Below are 20,104 nucleotides of genomic sequence, written 5' to 3' on the forward strand. Positions count from 1 at the left end.
TGTAAATGTTGATATTCTGTATTGTCCACACAGTAAAGTTGCAAAATGATGTAAGAAACAAAATGCATGGAGGAGGACTGCGGGCATTCAAAAGGCACCATGTGACATCTACAGTTCTAAAAAGGCAACATCTACTAAGCAGCACGGCGCGCAGCCCTGGCAGTAAAGCTAGCTCAATGGCGACAGCGTTACCTGGGACGTCACTCTCAGCCGTCCAATAAAGCACTGTGAGGGACACAACAGACAGGGTTGGCCTTTCGCAGGAAGCCTGCCACTCTGCAGGACAAGCGAGCGTGTTGCCAGGCAGAGCAGCAGGACAAACACATTGCACTCTGCACAGGTTGGCAGCAGACTGGTGCTTCAGGCTCCAACGGCTCCCAACTTTACCATGTGTCGCCCATTTTATGAATATCAATTTCATGTTTACTTAAGAAAGACAATTATCGCAAAGAGTAATGTGCAGTCACTCTGTGTGGGCGCAGCTCATTATTCCCCAGATAGATGGATGAGATATAGTGGTAGAGTAGAGCTGCAACAAGAGATGTGCCATCTATCAGCGGTGATGACAGAGAGGTCCATCTAATGACCATTAGCTGCTGGATGACAGCACAGCTGGGAGGGCTAGCGGCCGTACAATCTACACAGCGAAAGCGCCTCTGATGAGTGATTAGCTTCGAACGCACTTTATAAATCTACAGCTAGTGAGACATGAGTGAAAAGGGACCGCACGTGTCTGTAAAGTAACTCTGACAAACAAATCACATTTTCCAACTGGAACGTCGGCAATACAGAACATACATCATTCTTCCTCATGTTATAAATGGCTTTTCGTGTTGCTCTGTAAAGTGAAAGATTTTCGGGCACTTGTGATTAAGAGAAGTTTTTTCACGAAACAGGAAATGAAGGAGCCCTGCAAACAAACATTACTTTTCAAAGACGGCTGTCCAATTCAGCATTACCTTACCTTTCGGGATGGCCGACACGAAACGCTTCTTCCACCATGGCCTGTTACGATCAGACTTCTCATCATCACTGTCTTTTCTGTCCTCGACCTATAAATGGAAATCACAAACATTTGCAGGTTATTAGAGTTTAGTGGGTAGTGCAGTATATTATAAAGGTATACAGTATTACAAAATCAAATACATAAATACAATATACAGTATTTTGACACCTGCCCACTGCAACAATACAAGCCAGTTACATTCTTACACAATCAATCATGCCTTCATGCGAACATTTCAATCGCTGCCCAACACGCTGTGATCATCGGTGTAGGATGGGCTGTAAATAATAATTAATAACGGTTCGACAGTTCAAACAACAAAGTCAAGCGATGGAATTAACAATTCTCTCATGACAAAAACAGAAGCAGAACTTTTAACACACACACTGCTGATTTTGAAAGTGATCTTGTTCCACAATGCAGCTCTGTCTAACAAATCGCAGGGCTTACGTACCTCTCCTTTCAAGGAGTCCTTGCTGGGCGACGAGGACGGTCCCAAAGCGAAGGCTCCGGCAGAGTCGCGCTCTTCAACCGCGACACGGCGATTCAGCCCAGGGTCACTCGTGGGTCGACGGCCCGGGCACACGATGTCAGAGCTGCGACTACGGACCAGTCGGTCAGGGAAGGAGTGGCGCTGCTTGCTGAGCTCAAACTCAGCCTGTGCCAGGCTGTGGGGCACGCTGAGAGGGTGGCGTGTCTCCTGCCCCAGGGCGCTGGCTTCAGGGATGGGGGGATCCGGGGGTGGGTGTGCAGGCCTGGCATAGTGCACTTTGGGCCTCACTATTGTTCCAGTGGTGGAACCTGGCACATTAAAAGGCATCGGAAAAAAAAATATATATATTTTTTTTAACACAGGAAATGTAATTCAGCACTTCATTTGGTACACCTAATTTAATGAGATCACATGAGATGAGACTTTATTATGGGCAATATATAGATGTATTTTGAAGTGTTCTTTCATATAGTCATAAAACTGAGTGCTAAAGAAAAACGTGGGAACAGAGAAGGCCACCTGTTCCAAGGGTACACCATTTATATATATATATATTTTTTTTTTTTGCCATAAGCACAGTGGGACAAGGTGGCCGTGCCAAAGTACTTTAGGTGAGGTCTCTCAACCTGTCTTCCCTTCACCTTGCCACAGACATGCAGCACTAACCTTTCCTCTCCAAACAATATTTGTAGTACAATGCAAAGCCTACACAAGCTAGAACAAACTGCTCAAATCACACTAAGGACAAGTGACACGAGTGAAATTGCACATGCACTACTGTGCCTAACAATTGGTACTAAAACTGGGGGGGGGGGGGAGAACAAACTCACTTTTGGGTTATTTTGCTCAAGCTGTGTCGAGGGCCCAGAATATTAGGGTTGAGCTTTAATGACACTAATTTGGAACCCATATCAGCTGCGGCGCATATTAGGAGTGAAATTTACCTTCGCCACAGGAGAGGGGATCAAACATGACCAATAAGGAATCAGCTTGTGAGGCTGGTGAAGTCAGATGGTGGGCTCCTGTAACAACACAATTGGATATTAGGTCATTAACAGCCATCACAAATCCACCACCAATACGCAACTGCACTTCCACTGTACAGTCTCTCTCAGCAAAAGTGAAACTGTTGGGTTGTCAACATAAGGAAACAGCGACTTAGATTGGCAGCCACTCCAGAAGTGACAGTAATTGATGGTTCTGGCTGTTTTGGACTGATTAATGACTTAGCAAGCCTAGGGGGGATGTGACACTTTCCTACCGTGGCCTGACTCCTCTCCATCTGGACTGGTCACAGAGTCCTTCCCTCCAAAGTCTGAGCTGCACTCTGAGCGCAGATCCTCTATTTTGTTGGGGATGTCTTCTGAGGTTGCACTGATGCCTGCAGGTAAAAAAAAAAAGCACACAAACTGAGCTGTTTATGCTCAGGACAAAAGCAACTCAGTAGCAGCGAGGTCTAATGGGAAATGTGTTAGCAGTCAAAAGAAAGACAAAAAGATATTTTGTTTTCTCTTTAGACTGCTTTCATCACTTAGAGGGAAAGCCAGTGGGGGCTTTAAAGTGGTGGTTCGAGAGGTAAGAATCATACGGGTACGGACTGCATCCGACAGATCCAGTGGGAAGAGGGTACATGTTCGCTAGCACTTGCCGGCTAATTAAGCAAATGTCCGACAATGATTTGCGCCGCCGGGCCACAATGGCCATCAAATGTGGACATGTGGAGTACAGTATTCGTTAAAGTGAATCTGCACTCTTATTGTTGTCATTGAGTGAGTGCAAACGAATGGTGCTTAGATTTATACCTGAGACGACACTGAGGCCAGGAGTGCTTGGTCTCGAGCTGACCTCCCGGACTTCTGTATCGTCTGAGGTGCTACCGACCCCTGAGCAGCTCTCAAGGTCCTGAAGCCGTTCCTCCTGTTTCAAATCTGGGGCTTCTGCAAATGAACAGAAAAAACAACTCAGGCTAAAAGACACGATCCTAAACCTACTCTTCTTAATAGTAGTGCGATCCAGTCCCATTTCAACTATGGTGCAATCATAGAGCACAGTTGCTCCTCCAGATACAGTGGTTGCAACAGACAGTGGTCATTCAGTCACTCCACCCCTTGCCTCTTGACTATCATTGCCAAGTACACACATATGCATGGAATCAAAGGATGCATTACCTCGAGTGATAAGAGCCAAACAAAACCATAAAGCTAGTGAGGCCAATTCTTTGGTTGCCCAATGGAGCTGTTGGGTTGAACCCAGAGGCTCTATGAACAGCAGTACTCATTTGGATGCTCGTTAGTAATAACGTGCTGGTGAAGTGGTCTGCGGAGTGTAGTTTTCAGCTTTCCAACCATGAAACAAGCACAGTATTTTTGGGGGGGGGAGCTTCTGATTGTGCTATTACTGAGCAGAACAAGAACAGAAAACAGAATAAAAAGCAATCAAGAAACTCATGCATGTCATCGAAAGCATATATTAAAAGGTGTACACTTATAATTAACACAAGGCACTGCTTTCCAAAAGATACAAAGCTGTTAATAAGGCTTACTGACTTGAAAAAAAAATAACTACAAACAAATGGTATTGAGTTCCTATTTCCTTCATTAAAACATTGGAATCTTGGTTCATACAAAATGTAAAAAGATTATACAGTAGTATTAATATCACTTACCACTAACCAGTCACAAATACAGTATAGGTACCCCTGCACAATCAAATGAGATTCAACACAAGAGCTGTGCCTTCTTATGCTGCGTTTACAGACATTATAATGCTCAATTTTGATTGACAGAAAAGATCTCATTTTAGTTAAAATATTTCATTACGTGAAAAAGAAGGACATAGTGTTTTTTTATATATACACTACCGTAAACTATGATAAACAACACTTTGATAGGACCATGTCAATCAAAACCGACCGTTATTTGCCTAGAATTCTTGTAATAGAAGACATTAAATTGTGCAGGTGTGGCTAATGACGTGTTAGGCGAGCATGTGTACGTTGGACTCATAACTGGACAACGGATACCCAAATGTGATCCGCAACACGGCAAAATAAAATGAATCCAGAATTGACGCCCTGTAAAGTGACTGAAGACAGCTGCTGTCCTTGCACTTCCCTCCCCACCGTTCCACCACAGGTGCAAACACACCTGGTGGTGCCTCTAAGGAAACCCTGAGCTGCCGTTTACTGGCACACGAGGCTCTGCCCTGAAAGACAGGCAAGTGCATACAAATACGATGACAGATGTGTACACACATTTTGGGTGTGGAACACAGTGCAACCACACCTGGTGTTCCAACCCCCACTTAAAAGGCAGTAAAAACATGAATATGCATACAAACGCGAGCAAGGGAACACATATTAATGACTGTTGTGGGAGTGAAATGCAGGCATCATAACAAGGACCAAAGACAACAAACGGTCAGAAGGTGACAGCAGGATGACCCCACCTGAATCACTTGGCAGGACCTCCACGCTCCACGCCTCGCTTGTGGTCTCTGAGATTGTGGAGCCGTAGGGGTCCAGCAGCACTGAGCCTGATCCCGGGAGGCACAGCAGGCTGCCGAGCATGTTCTCTGCAGCTGCCCCTGAGAACAAAGAGGAGGAAAAAGATGGAACCTCCACCTGTATCTAAAGTCACCTTCATTGTCAAAGCCATATTTTTAATCCTGAAGTTTTTAAAGGTTCTTCTTGAGCTTTTTAATGGTCCTCATTTTTATTTAGATTCTGTAAGTCAATCAACGTTTAAAAGCGTGGAAAATCTGTTAAAAATTGCAACTGGTGGAACACATTGCTACACTAGATATTTCTAATCAGGAAGGTACTGGGTTAGAAATAGAATAATAATTAATGAAAGCCTAAAAAAGATTGGTTGAAAGTTGAAAAGTGCAGTAATCCATGGAGGGAGATTGTCAAGAAACAAACCATCGGAAAGGCAACATGATCTGAGAAAATGTGCGCGCGCACGCACACACACACACACACACACACACACACACACAGAAAATCAGAGCTCACAAACTGGACATTTTATGCTTGAAACTGAAGGATTATACAGTCTGCACCAAAGGTTAGAAGTAATTGGTAACATCTCACCTGGCCTGGCCTTCAGGGCCTCGAGTTTGAGCTGTTGATTACACTCACATTCCTCATAAACAAACAAGTGCCTACTGCACACACACTGTCCACCTCCATTCGGGAGAACACAACATGACACGGCAGACGAACGCAGAGGCGTGGTCAATAACGAGCAGATGTGTAGGAGTCAGCGCTCCCGGCGCAAGACGCCCAACGATAGCCACGCGCTCAGCCGGCCCGTCATGCGTCCGCCTAATGACACACATGCACCACGAGCATGCACACATGCCAGCGTGTTGTGATGGGAGAGTTCTATCCCGCTGTCCATGTTTACAATGTTCAAGAGTGCTTGTCTTTCAGGTAGATGATTAAATGAGTGGCACAACAAGAAGCGAAACAATTAGAATTTCTGCCTCATTATCATGGTAATCTTATCAGTGGGATAATGAGGTATTAATGGATATTTAATGTGCATCTCATAACCCAATCCCTTGGAGAAAACACATAAGGAAATCGCTGTAAATTCACTTAATGACGGAAAAGTCCCCGAACGCCATATTCCGAAGAATGAAAAATGGCGCATGCAAATGAGAAGGAACCAAGGTCAATAAGACTGCAGGGACCAAATGAATGTCAGAGAGAGAGGAAGACAGACAGAGAGAGAGAGAGAGAGAGAGAGAGAGAGACCTTGGTAACAGAAGCACTGAGGAAGGGCAAGATGGAGGTTTAATTTCATAGTACAAGCTAAGATTCAGGAAATAATTTGAAGGAATACTGAACTTAAGGAAAAACGTAAGCTATGATTCAATACCTTCTTTTGAAGTTCTACCAATGTAAAATACTAATATTATAATCAAGATCTTAAACCCAGCGCTGAAATTAGATCCAAAATGTTACTCTATCCCATGCAATTCCGGTTTAAAGCAAACTGAAACAGCTTGTTGCTACTTGCGTGAAGTCATTAAGGCAAACTTTGTGAAGGATTGGTTGTGGGAGCCGTATTTCTTGACCTACGGGAGGCTTTAAATAGAATCAAACACTCAATAGTCCTTTTTAAAGTTGTCTAAATTTAAAACTTCATTTCAATGTACTAAATTAGATCCAGACTAACTTGGCACTCAGTCAGTACACAATAATGACAGAATCCCATTTCAAAGGGCCGCTATACAATGAACTGCAGGGTTCTATCCATCATAAGAAGTTTGTTGTTCAGTCCATACATAAACAATATTCCCGTATGCTGGCGACACGCTCACGCATACATATGGAAAAGATCCAGAACAAGTCGCTTCAGACATTGCACATTGGCAATGAAAAATAGTGGTTCAGTTATTCACCCCCAACTTTAAATCCTTAGGAACTATAGCCAAACATGTTGTCTTTTGAATAAGAGTGAAAATGTATTCGAAACTCTCTCGTTTTCTCAAATTATCGTTATGGTATATCGTGTTGGTCTCCGGCTAGTGAGTAAGAAAGATCACAGATCACTTCAGTCAGCAAATTAACTTCCTGGAAGATCATCACTTCATACGACAAAAAATTTTATACTCAAATGTTCAACATGGTAAATAAAATAATTCATCATGCTGCTCCACCGTTATTTAAAAAAACAAACAAATAAATAAATAAAACAAGTCCAGCTTCATTTGGAAGAAGGCGGCATCAAGGTCTGTTTCGCAGTACCAAAACATGGCTCAGCTTTTGAACAACATATCTATTTTGTAATGGATGCTTTTTATCATGACTTTTGTATTTATGTATTTGTTTACTTGACCAGGGACTGCAGAGGGAATTAAGCTTTAGTTAAAAAAATGTCGAATCTATTTTCATCCTGAGATGAATTTATTCTGTAACAATTTCCTGTTTTTAAAGTACTGAAATAAAAAAAAAGTGTTTAGGTTTTCTTTTTTTTTTTTGGTTTAACCCCTGCACACCCACACGGAATACTGTAAAAGCCTTCCAAGTTCAACAATTGCCTCATGGTGTTATTTCACCAAAGTGCCACAAGGTGATGACATTTTCCTGAAGCTATTTCTCCAACAGAGAAAAAACTTCAACCTCATGAGGATCGGATTAAGGTACTACATCTAAAAGTAGAGCGAAACTTTTCTTAGGCCGTACCTGCAATTTCCTGCAGCCTATCTTCATCCATGTTGGGGTCAAAGTCACTGCCAAGCACATCGGTGCTCCAGGTCTCACTGACCGTCTCAGAGATGTCCCGATCCTCCGTCAAGCCCATCATGTCTCTGATCTCAAACTTGCGCAGTTTATCATCCAAGTTGTCCTGAGTGGTGGCTGAATGAAACATACCATATGGTATTATTTATATTGCACATACTTACAATACATACTATCTTTCATTTGGACAACATAATACTCCTAAAAATATATTGACGGGTTATTTTTGTTTTCCTTATTCGACAGCAAAAAACGGGATAGGAAAATATGTTTATCTGACAGTAAGATGCTGAGACTGAAGAATGTAAAATGTTCTCAAAATTTTAATTCATCTGTTGAAGTAGGAAAGAAGTAAAAGAATATAGATTAAAACTGCTTGCCAATACCGTCTTCTGACAAAATGTCATTTTTATTTATTTTTCTAGACAAAGCACACACCTTGTTCGTGCTCCAAAAGCTGGAGAGCCTCCACCCCGTTGCTCCCTGAAGGTCCAGCTCCCAGCTCGGAAACAGACTCGCCCTCCAGGTCAAGAGACGATACTGAATTAGAACGATTAGACGGACCTGAGGAACATATTTACAAAGAAATTGATGTCCAATTTTGGGGATTTGTTGATTCCAAACACCTAACAACTATATTACATAATACTTTCACCAAAGAGGATGTTTTCATTTTAATTTGTTCATCTGTGAAGCTGACCTAAAATCTCCAAGCCCATGAAAATGAAACTTGGTGGAGAAATGGGCCTCGGATATTTTGTGAAGAGGACATTTTAGCGTTTTTGTGTCCGTTTTCAACACTGAGAAATAAGACATTGTGAGACTTTACATTAGATGATCTATGGATGATTTAGTGTGGGTCGAAATAAAAACCATTTTTGGAGATTGGGCAACAAATATTGGCAGACGTCTGACCTCGCCGTGTCCCTTCTACTTCCTTTATTTGACTTAAGACTGAAGACTAACCCTCAGAGATGCCTTCCAAGTTGTCACTGCAGAGTGAAAAGCGCAGCGTTTTGTCCGGTTTTCCATGCAGCTTTGTGTCGTCCGCATGGCCGTCGCCTTGGCCAGCATCAGCCATCTGCAAGTTCAAAACCTACAGTGGAGAGTATTGATTACAAATTATGGTCTCCATGAGACATTATAGATGACGTCCATTAAAATCATAAAATGCATGACAAGATAACCACACTACCACTCAGTGAGAGGAAAAAAAGATGTCATTTTATTTATAACATCATTACCAATACGGCAGTAACTGCATTAATTTAAGTCACATTACCTCATTCTCTGACATCATTCCAGGGACTGTCTGAGGACCATTTCCTAACGAGATCACGAGCACCTCTTCTGGCATCAGCTCCTGCAGTAACTCTTGGGAGCTAGCCTCTGCCTCCCCCTCCTGGGCTATGTTGGTACGGCTGCGGCTCCGAGCAGCTGCTGATTGGTGGTTGGGTCGGAAAATGTAAAGATTATCATCAGCCAATAACTTAAGACATTAAAGTCGTCCATGTTTAACATGAAATTTATTTGCTGAATTAAGTGAATCTTCAAGGAAAATTTTGTTGTGTGTGTGTGTGTGTGTGTGTGTGTGTGTGTGTGTGTGTGTGTGTGAAAGCAGCAGCAAAGCAAATTAGGACTTGTTGAAAGTGTCATTGTGGCAATTCATGATTCACTTACTGTTTTTAGTTAATATAAAAATGAAACTGTGAAATAGTCTTCATACACTTAAGCTGATGTTAAAACAAAAATCTGCTCAATGGAGGGCTGAGCTAAAATCTTCGAATGTGCATGGACCTTTCTCAAGGAATAAGAATTTAAAATAAAAGTTCTCTGACATGACAATGATAATAGCACAGGCACCTCAATTTGCTTCCACACACATAGCAAAGCATCATGTTAGAAAATTGGGAAGGCGGAATATAATACTATGGTTTTTGTGGCACTATTCCTGCACTGATTCTGTAGAGAGTCTTTCACTTTCACAACGCAACAACTCAATCTCTATGTAAGTTGATCGACAAAGCATAAAACACCTGGTATTTCTATTTATATAGAAGGTACATGGGCAAGATGATCCACTATGTGACTCTGTAGTCTTAATGTGTCATTTTTTATGATGTTTGCTTTGGGAATGATTATGATGAGCAAGGGTAGGCAAAATCTTTGGCAAGTAGAACTCCGCTAATTTTAATTCTGTGACTAAGTGACCACTAAAGTGAGTAAAGGTTACCAATGACTGACAGATCGGTTTAAGTGTCTGCCATATGGACTTTATTGAAATTAAAGAGCAGTTATTAGTTGCAGTGTGAACTTATCTTGAAAGTTCATATTTAACATCAGATTCCGGAGGGGGTGGGGGGGTGGCAAAATAAATAAATAAATATTGTAAATCCACCAAATTGTCCTGGAAAAAAAATGCCTCTACAGTCGCACAAACCTTCAGAGGTTGAACCGTTGTCATGCACGATGTCACGTGAGATCTCGGCATATCTCGTGAGATTTTGGCAAATGGCATGAGACTTAACTAAATGAACATCTAAGAATAACGCCAACAGTGTGTAATGCTTTCTCTTCGGCTTGGTTGCCTTTCTTTGTGATGGTAAAGAGCAAACGCGTAATCCACTGCAAAGACTCAAATCTTCCCTCGTGAATTTATCTCATTTCAAGACCGGTTTTAATTTTTCCTAAATTTTCAAAAAGACAAAAAGGCTTGTTTTAAGCAACAAAATCATTATAAGAATCTTATTACTTCGATTCATACTAGTTCAATTGGCAGGTTTTTTACACTTATTTTATGGATTAAATAGGGACAAAATATCTTGCTTAAAGTGGGGGAAATAAATCTGCCAACAACTAGTATGAATCGACTCGATAAGATTCTTAAGATCTTGTATCTTAAAGAAAGTCTTTTGTCTTGCTGAAAATGTTGAAAAAAGTCAAAACTGTCTTAAGATACATTCACGAGGTAAGATTTGCATTTTTGCAGTGTAGCTGCTCAGTACAATACAGCATAAGTGACAATAAGTCAACATAAAAAATAAAGGTAGATGCGCAGAATGTACACCAGAAAGTGGGCTACATTTAGTTTTGTGAACACACTAATGACTGTTAAACAATTTAGAAATGGAACATTTGCCTACCCTGAACTGTAAATTAGGTTTCATTATGGAAACGGTTTGACAGTGTAATTGATTAATTCAATCTCTATTATTTCCTATGGGGAAAATGTGTTCTACATTCACATAAAACTGAGGTTTACCACCGTCCTAAGAGGTTCGTCTTTGACCTCGACGGTTGCACTGTACTGCTTTGGCATGAAACTTTTACAGCTGAAAACAACTAAACGGCATTATCAGTTCCCTTTGAGGAGTCCAATAATTGGCTCTGTCGGGTACAATAGGGTTGAGTGTGCCTTGAGGAAAAGAAATGAAGTCCTACTGTATTCCGTCGCGTAGGCATGATGCTATGACGGACTCCCAGACATTGATCTACTCGAATGTGTGACTTTTCAGGACCAATGCCACTAATTTTATTTTGATCTTTGGCATACAAGTTTTTTGTTTTGGTTTTTAAATAAAGAATTCTGGCTATGAACTTATATTAATCAATGAGAAACATTTTAAATGTCTTGACCTCATGAATGGAGCAAAGTGCTGTGCAATGTGAAGCAAGCAGAGTGAAGGCATATGTACAAGAGGAGTGCAAAGTGTCAGCATTCGGGTTGAGCTCCTTTGGTGCATGGTGCATGCAGTGATGCTGTAACAACATAAAAGCACAAGATGCATAACTTCTAGCTCCGATGCAACTGACAGGTTACCCACCGAAAGGAGTTACTAATGGAATATGGGCAGACAGGGAGGAGGTTGTAGGGTCCCAGGATGTTATAGCGGCTAAGTGTTGTCCTGGTCATTCATTGGCAGCACAAGAGAGGGGGAAAGGGCAAGGTAGGGAGTGGGAGACAGAATACATCTCTCACACTTCAATTCAGAAGTAATTTGAGTATGAAGTCTTTGTGTATTACCATCATATTTCATAAGCAAGTGGTCCATTTCTAATTAAGAAGGCGTTGCAGGTTAGGGTTCTAATCATTTGTCTTGAAAATACTAATGAAGGTAGTTGAGGCATCTTCTCCACCCATTCCAATTAAAGTTGAGTTCATTTATATTTAGTAATTTAATTGGTTGTCATTTCTGTAATTGAGCCCCAATCCAGACCAAGCTAATTATCTTTATAACAAGCTGAGAAGGAGCTCATTAACTCCCGATAAAAACACGGGCCTCTAACTAGCCATCACTGCCCAGCTTGTTTATTTTGCTCCTTCTTACAAACAGTATTTTAATTGGTCCTCTAGTTCTCATTTCAACATGTGAGCGCAAAACATCCCACACATCTGCACATCAAGAATGGACAAGTGCTTGCATCATATTCAGCATACTAATAAATTAATTAGAAAAGACAGAGTATAAGGCGGAGGAGGCCAGTACCTATGGGGAGTCTGTTCTTCTTATTAGCAGGAGTGCTAGCAGGGGAGAGCTGGGGGGTGTTGGAAGGAGTGAGTTCCAGACTGTTGCTCTTCCCCGTTTGTGATTGGGGCACATTAGCCAACAGGGTTTCCAAGGCCATGTGCTCCTCCTCACGTAGGTGGTCTCCAGCCATGACACTACGCACAAAGTCCACCTAATGCATGAAGACAATTACATTCTAATTTAGATTTTCACCCTCTGAACACGCAACCAAAATCAACATTTAGAAAATGAACAGTTGCCATATACACATGCAAAATGCTGAATAACAAAGGGAAATTTGGAGAACTACGAATATCTTATAGAGATACCATTCTACAACATTTTAAGCAACACATGCTGAAGTCTTCTGGAATTATAATGATGTGGTTATTATTTGACATCTGTGTCTGTGTTTGGCTGTAGTAGGATTAGCCAACAGAGTCCCAAGGAATGTGTGATTTTAAATTTTTTTTTTTCAGTCTTGTTCTCAGAAGAAAAAGAGTAGGCTTTTCCACAAAGTCCAAAGCAAAGAATTGTTATGTCTTTGAATGTTAAAATATTTCTCTTCACCTAAAGCCAACCCAGGAGGAAACTAAATCATAGCAATTTCCAAATTGGCACAATTTCATCAGTTCGACAGATAACATGACATTGGCCAGACGTGCATCAGACAGCCGCATAAAATGTGGTCTGATTTTCCACAGAACTCGTTTCAACTGCTCAAGAGTCAAGTGGTTGCATTTATACAATTTAAAATGTTATCATTTAAATATTTAGACTGGAAGAAATTTCACAATCTGACTTGCTGTTATGGCAGCTTCAAATTACAGTATCACTCAAATATAAAATGACTTTCCATTCCAAAAATGTTTACGAAGGCATAGAGCATTGCTTATTTTACACACTTCTGGTAATTTACTGAATGACAGATCTAACCCAATTCAGGAGGTCCAACACATGATGCTTTGAGGTTACAGTGTGCAATGAACTCGTTTGTAAGATGACGTCACACGGCACAAGAAGGCACACTCGGTTACTGTCGTGCTAACTGTTTTTTTCTTTGATTGTTTTATATTTATGGCCTTTTTGGTGTTTTTCATACAGATACTCAATTGCAATTATAACTTCACTACTAATATGGTTAGGCTCGGTTCAGTTATCTTAGATCAGGTTAGGAATAGACTGACGCATTCCGATTTATATTTAAATTTGGATTAGGTTGCCATTGTAGGAACGGAATTTCATCGTAAACCAAGGAGCCCCTGTAATTTTAACCATATAGTTTGAGATTTTATAGTAGCAGCAAAAAAAGTGTTACCAATGCTATCAGCTGATGATGCGTAACATAGACTGCAGTCCTGCTTAGGCCTTCAAGAAGGTTCATTGAGGACATCGGTGGCGTTTCAACTGCTCTTCCACCGATCACCACATCCAGAAAAGATGCGACACAACTCTGAAAAAATATGCACAGAAGTATTATTTTAAGACACAATGTTTTGCTGTTTCAATAAAAAATGCAATGTGATTCTTACTTTATCAAATTTGGACAAACAGCTTTTCCGTCTAGGGTCTGCATCATCATCAGCCATCGCCAACTGCTGCAAAAGCTGGCCAACCTTTTTTTTTTAAAAAAAAAATAATAAAAGAAAAAGAATAGCATGCAATATACAGTACATATCAAACAGGCTTGTGAAAATGTACAAATGTTTCTTCCCATTGCCACTTACCTGCATTAAATTGAAGCGAGCCACTTCATTAATGGGGGCATCTGAGATGATTCCATATTGTTCCGGGTTAACAATTGCTGGACAGATGAAGCACGTCAGCAGAAGATCGGTACACATAGTGCGCACCTCTCCCAACTCAAGACCTTCCACGCATGATAGCGTCTTGTACATCTGCGACACAATCCATCGCAGGCTATGGGGAAAGCAGTAGGTGTTCTGCTTCAAATAACCAATAAACTTGTTGACCAGCGCAACTAACTTTGCTTCATTGGTCTCAACAGCTGCCTGTACTCTTTGCTTGTAGCCCTCAGAGCCCTTCTCTCCAAAGCGCTCCTGCTGGACTGGAGTCAGGCGCTCAGTCACTTTGCCTGGGTCTGTCTCCAGGTGGTCCTCGTCTTCCACCAACAACTGCATGATGGGTTCGTGGAGGGTGGCAGTGAGGAAGAGTTTGGCTGAGTACAGGCCCTCGGAGAACAGCTTGAAAAGGATGCTGAAGGCACATGTGCCTCGTCGTAGAAGCCGCCGAGGGTTGTCGCTCTCCTTTAGCTCGAACTCTACTAGGTAGCGCAACACCTACGAGTAGGTAGAAAATTGCATTTTAGCTTTGTGCTTTTGCCTAAACTGGTCGTTAAACGAGTGGGCAAGTAGGCCAAACCTGTAACAAGTAGCTCTCGTCCTCCTGCATGATACAATTGCCATAAAGTGAGGTGAAGACAGTGTGGATGACCCCCTGAGCGTGCTCCTGGTTCAGCCTCTCCCCTGTCACGAGGCACGACGCCACAAGCCTTGGGTTCTCCCTCAACCGGGCCAGGAACTCACCATAGACAGTCTCATGGAAGCCCAGAGTCTTGTAGCCATCGACAAACTGCGTGTCTTCAAGCATTTTGGCATGTTGGCAGCATTCAGCTGGAGAGGCTTCCACACTACCATATCGAGAAAAAGACAATAGCCTTCATGTTATTATCCATCTTCTCGTCTCACTCCCAGAAGAAGTCGAACATCAGTCAACAGTTTGTCGTGTTACTACAAACAAGTAACACGATTCTAAAGGGTCACCTGACCTGGTGAGAATGAGCCGATCGAGGTTGATCCGCTGTTGCTTGGCAATCCAGGCGGCCCGGTATAGCCTCTCGGCTGTCTTCAGGACATCACTGTTGAGTCTCTGGATCAGCTGCTTCTCCGATGCCACGTAAAGCCGCTCCTGCTTCAGATGATGGGCCAGAGTATGGATGTCTGGCTTTACCATCTTCACAAGCTCTCACAGACTTTGAGGCAAAGAGCTAAAGAACAAAGGGAGAGGAAACAATATACATAAAACAATTCCAAGAACAATTCAAACAAAGCTGTTACTAGCAAAGTGACGAGTCCCTGCCATCTTTGTGGAATTTGCTTAAAAAAATAAAAACAAAACATGGAATGAGCACTTCAAATGCCTAAAAAATCCTCCAGAACAAATAAATTGACAAAAAAAACCGATTGATTACTAATTGCCCAAATTGCCCTACTCACACAAAAAAATTTTTAAAAAAAAATAAAAATAAAAATAAATAAATCAATCAATTTGAGCTACTTAAATTGAGATTTCAGGGCAAGAGACACCGTTTGAAACATCACGGCACTTTTGAAGTGTTGACTTAACGTGGAGAACCGTAGGCTACGAGCTATTGGTGGATATTTTTAACTGAAACTTGTCAGCCAATCAGAAGGTGTACCCTGAGTAGCAGACAAAACTAAACAGTTGGAGATATTTTGAGCATTCATCAATTTGGACTATTTGACTCTAATTTGAAAGTTTTTGTCTTTTTTTTTTAAACCCAATTTTCTGGAGGCGATATCACATACCATAAGAAAGTTCCCTTAAAAGGAAAACTTTTCCCCACATAAAAAAGCAACTTCTCCGAAAGCCATCATCCAATTTTCAAACTTATTTTTGTGTTGTACTCAGGTTGACATTGCCATTCCAAGCAGATTTACCATTTTGACAAAGGGACATTTTTGGGAAATTTTGTCATGTTGCTCCTCTTACCACAAAAGAAAACGTCTTGTGGTAATAAGGTGGTACTTGGTGTAACGGTTTGTGAACCACTGCTCTATTCTACTCTATTCTCTCTTCTATTCTTGCTTCTTAAATGTTCTTGCCACTTTCAGTCATCCATTACAATACTGCTTGTCCTCATTAGGGTCACGGGAGAGCTGGAGCCTATTCCAACTTAATGTGGGTGAGAGACTGGGTACACCCTGGACTAGTTGCCAGGACCCCCAGAAAAGCCGTGAACATGCAAATTTGACAAAGGCAAGCCCGAGATTAGATTTGAACCCAGAACCTCGCAACTGTGAGGCAAACGCGCTCACCACTACCATCTTGTTGACACCTGTTACCTTGATTCTGAATAAGAATTGTATATTTTGATAGTTTTTTTTTAACAACTCGTGTCAAAAACAGAAAGTGCAAGAACTTTTTTCACAAGCATCTGACATCACAACACAGTAAATATGCTAATGGTTCTCCCTTTTCAAACTACAGAGAGCCAAGGCAAACAAACTAAGCACAAAAGCATGAAAATTGAATGATTACTTGGGGAATCCCCTGCACAATAATCTCTCTCTTTGAGGGTGGTTAGGAACATAGTAAACACAGTTCTGGCTCTGGGGATTGGAATGAGACGAGACTACCTCATAATGGGAATGGCTGCAAGGCAGAGACAATGCTTGCTAGCTAATTGACAACCACAGCATTAGAATTGATGTGCCTGACAAATTACATTGGTTTTGCAGATTTAAACACAATGATGAGCCATGCATGGACTTCCCTTGGAAGAAAAACGAGGGATACTGAGCTAACATCGTGCTCGTAAGGAACAGATTGCTGCGTGCAAATTTTTGCTAAAACATGAATCATCCAAATTTGGCTCTATACTCCCTTGGGTCTTGGACAACACACTTTCAATTTGGTTAAGAGAGATCTGTGTGCATTTTGTTTAAACTGTCTTAGAGCAAATGTTTTTTGCCATGCCATCACCCTAAAACAAGTCAGAATTGAATTAATAACAAACAGGGAAGCACACTGCCAAGTGGGCCAAGTCAAAACAATCCTAATCTGGATCAGCACCACATCGTACAATTTAAGGTCTTATACATGACGACAATAAATGTCAAAAATATCTTGCTTTGCAAGATTAACCATTGTGGGGCGGAAAAAAAATCCAATGTTAGAATCTGAACAAAAATGTAATAACCTTTCCAATGCCTCACCCCTTAGAAGACGCTGTAGCAATTAGTTGATATACAATATAATAATCATATAAACAATATAAAAAGAGTTCACAACCAGAATTTAGTAAGTTACCAGATAAGCTAACGGTTAGCCTAACTTCTATGCTATTTCTTTTTCGCTGCATTTTCCAGCCTTCTGGATGCCCTGTGGACACATGTTGTCTCTCATAGGTCAGTCTTAGGACAAAGACAGGCATCTGGTTTGGAGGACGAAACTCACGAGTGTCCGCGGAAATATTGTTACGTGTGGGATGCGCTGTGTTGGTCATCCCGAATACACCGCACACTATAAGAGCAGTAAGCACGCACAGGGCAATTTATTTCCTTGTCAAGTTGTCATATGTCGGGTCTCAAAATCAGTTAACATCTTAAAATCGGTATCTGTGTGTCTCCCACTTTACATACATAAAAGAATGATTACTGGATTTTTTTTTTTAATGTATTGCCAGGTAACTAACTAGCCGTGTCGGATGTTCGTGATGAACTTCCTCATCAGCACTCATGAAGCAGCACATTCCTCACATATTTGGACAGAACTGAAAAACAACACAGTATGAAGTGCCTTGCTAGGAGGTGAAAAGGCATTTATCAAAAGGTCTCCTTTGCAAGCTCCAACGCGAGCAGTACCAGCTGCACTGAAATGCCTGGTGGGCCACTCACACAAACCACAGAGGAACTATAAAGCAGAAGAGAAACTACACAAGTGGGTAACTCGAGACATCAACGCTTCATGGTTAAGGCAGTAAAGTCCATAAATATTGGGACATGGACACACCTCTCAACTTTTTGGCTCCCACCACAACGGATTTTGAAATGAAACCAACAAGCTTTAACTGCAGACTTGCAGCTTTAATTTGAAGAGACTTACATCCCAAATCAGATGAACAGCTTGGAATCTAAACAGTTTGCATATGTACCTCCCACGTTTTAAGGGACAAAAAGTAATGAGTCAAATTAATCCAAAAAAATAAATAAAAATCTAACTTTTACTTTTTTAATCCTTGGTTGCAAATCCTCTGCAGTCAATTGCAGCCTGAAGTGTGGAATGCAGGGACGTCACCAGATACTGGATTTCATCACTGGTGATGCTCTGCTAGGCCTCTACTGCAACTGTCTTCAGTTCCTGCTTGTTCCATTTTCCCTTCAGTTTTGTCTCCAGCAAGTGAAATGCATGCTCATTTGCCTTCAGTTTAGGTGACTGACTTGGCCATTGAATAGCATTCCACTTCTTTGCCTTAAAAAACTCTTCGGTTGCTTTTGCAGTATCCTTTGGGTCATTTTCCATCTGCACTGAAGCGCCATCCGTGGAGTTCAGAAGCAATTGGCTGAACAGGAGTTGGAAATATTGCCCGAAACACTTCAGAATTCATCCTGCTGGTTTGTCGGCAGTCACATCATCAACATTGGTTTTCTGAAGTGTTCCTGAGCCCACGTGGTGATATCCTTTACACATTGATGTCAGTTTTTGATGCCGTGCCGCCTGAGGGATCGAAGTTCACGGGCATTCAACGTTGGTTTTCAGGCCTTGCCGCTTACATGCAGTGATTTCTCCAGATTCTCTGAACCTTTTGATGATATTATAAATTCCTGGCAATTGTACGTTGAGGAAGATTCTCCTTAAACTGGTGGACTATTTTCTCACACATTTGTTCATAAGGAGGTGAACCTCGCCCCATCTTTGCTTGTGAACGACTAAGCAATTCAGGGAAGCTCCTTTTATACCCAATCGTGGCACCCACCTGTTCCCAATTAGCCTGTTCACCTGTGGGATGTTCCAAACAGGTGTTTGATTCCTCAACTTTCTTAGTCTTTTTTGCCACCTGTCCCAGCTTTTTTGGAAAGTGTGGCAGCCATAAAATTCTAAGTCAATGATTATTTGCTAAAAATAATCAAGTTTATCAGTTCTAACATTAAATATATTGTATTTGTAGTGTATTCAATTAAATATAGGTTGAACATGATTTGCAAATCATTGTATTCTGTTTTTATTCTGTTTAACACAGCGTCCCAACTTAATTGGAATTGGGTTGGAAACACACACACACGCACAAGCACACAAAGTAGCCAAGTCAATACTCAAACATCCTCTTCCCACTTCCCTTTCAGATAATTCCTTACACTGCCTGTAAGCAAACTACGTAAGCAGCATCTGTGGCTCTTCTTATGACTACGTCTGAAAAATGAACACTTTCTGAGCTTAACAAAATATTTCTGGACCACTTTTTGAAGCTCAATTATAGCAATAAGAAGAGGAATACATGACAAACTGCTAAGATTCTTTGAGGACAGTTGGAAAAGTAAAGAAGAGCATCCCTCAACCAAATTGGAACGATAAGCATACTGTATGATAGCTTGTGCACAATTTTAGCACCTCATAAAAAGAGGAGAAAATCCCAACCTGCTGCATCTTGTGAAGCAGCAAAATGGGAGCAGAAGGGCTGAAGCAAAACTCTTTCAGCTGGGCTCATGCACAGTTTGTGGGTCGCTGAGTGATGTCTACCAGGCGTTCATGCAAGGTGAATAGAGGTCTTTCTTGCTCGGTAACAAAAGAAGGACAGTGCCATTTTATTCCCACTTAAACCAAGAGGTGCAGTATATATAATTCCCAAATTATATCAAGGGCGTCAAAATAACTGAGCTACACGCTAACCATGTTTGGCACGACTCTGTTGGTGGACAAATGGTATAGGCACAAAATGGCACAAAAATGTTGGGGTGGCGCGTGGGGCACAAGAACGGAATGGGCAAGTCCAAACATTTTTTAATCCTGTTGATGACTACTGGTTGCATAGTAGTTCGCAAAGCTGACTTTCAGGGCCTCGACACCCAATCAATGACTGACTG

The 20,104-nt window shown here is 41.4% G+C and overlaps 1 protein-coding gene across 4 annotated transcripts in view; it reads right to left on the reverse strand.

Moving 5' to 3' along the window:
• gapvd1 (GTPase activating protein and VPS9 domains 1) overlaps nucleotides 1-20,104 on the reverse strand; it is a 28,949-nt gene that overhangs the window by 7,314 nt on the left and 1,531 nt on the right. The window contains exons 2-18 of one of the 4 annotated variants that reach the window (XM_061671386.1): nucleotides 15,049-15,267; nucleotides 14,643-14,910; nucleotides 13,988-14,560; nucleotides 13,793-13,876; nucleotides 13,579-13,713; nucleotides 12,240-12,432; nucleotides 11,577-11,657; nucleotides 9,035-9,189; nucleotides 8,719-8,848; nucleotides 8,191-8,316; nucleotides 7,696-7,869; nucleotides 4,947-5,084; nucleotides 3,302-3,436; nucleotides 2,761-2,880; nucleotides 2,444-2,521; nucleotides 1,461-1,807; nucleotides 965-1,052 (exon numbers count right to left, since the gene is read on the reverse strand). In XM_061671386.1, the coding sequence (XP_061527370.1) occupies nucleotides 965-1,052; nucleotides 1,461-1,807; nucleotides 2,444-2,521; nucleotides 2,761-2,880; nucleotides 3,302-3,436; nucleotides 4,947-5,084; nucleotides 7,696-7,869; nucleotides 8,191-8,316; nucleotides 8,719-8,848; nucleotides 9,035-9,189; nucleotides 11,577-11,657; nucleotides 12,240-12,432; nucleotides 13,579-13,713; nucleotides 13,793-13,876; nucleotides 13,988-14,560; nucleotides 14,643-14,910; nucleotides 15,049-15,233 (3,010 nt within the window). In that variant the 5' untranslated portion in view covers nucleotides 15,234-15,267. Of the gene's footprint in view, nucleotides 1-964; nucleotides 1,053-1,460; nucleotides 1,808-2,443; nucleotides 2,522-2,760; nucleotides 2,881-3,301; nucleotides 3,437-4,946; nucleotides 5,085-7,695; nucleotides 7,870-8,190; nucleotides 8,317-8,718; nucleotides 8,849-9,034; nucleotides 9,193-11,576; nucleotides 11,658-12,239; nucleotides 12,433-13,578; nucleotides 13,714-13,792; nucleotides 13,877-13,987; nucleotides 14,561-14,642; nucleotides 14,911-15,048; nucleotides 15,268-20,104 lie in introns of all 4 variants that reach the window. The other 3 variants (XM_061671384.1, XM_061671388.1, XM_061671387.1) reach the window with 3 other exon arrangements.

Source organism: Phycodurus eques, chromosome 3, assembly GCF_024500275.1.
Source record: "Phycodurus eques isolate BA_2022a chromosome 3, UOR_Pequ_1.1, whole genome shotgun sequence".
NCBI classification, from domain to species: Eukaryota; Metazoa; Chordata; class Actinopteri; order Syngnathiformes; family Syngnathidae; genus Phycodurus; species Phycodurus eques.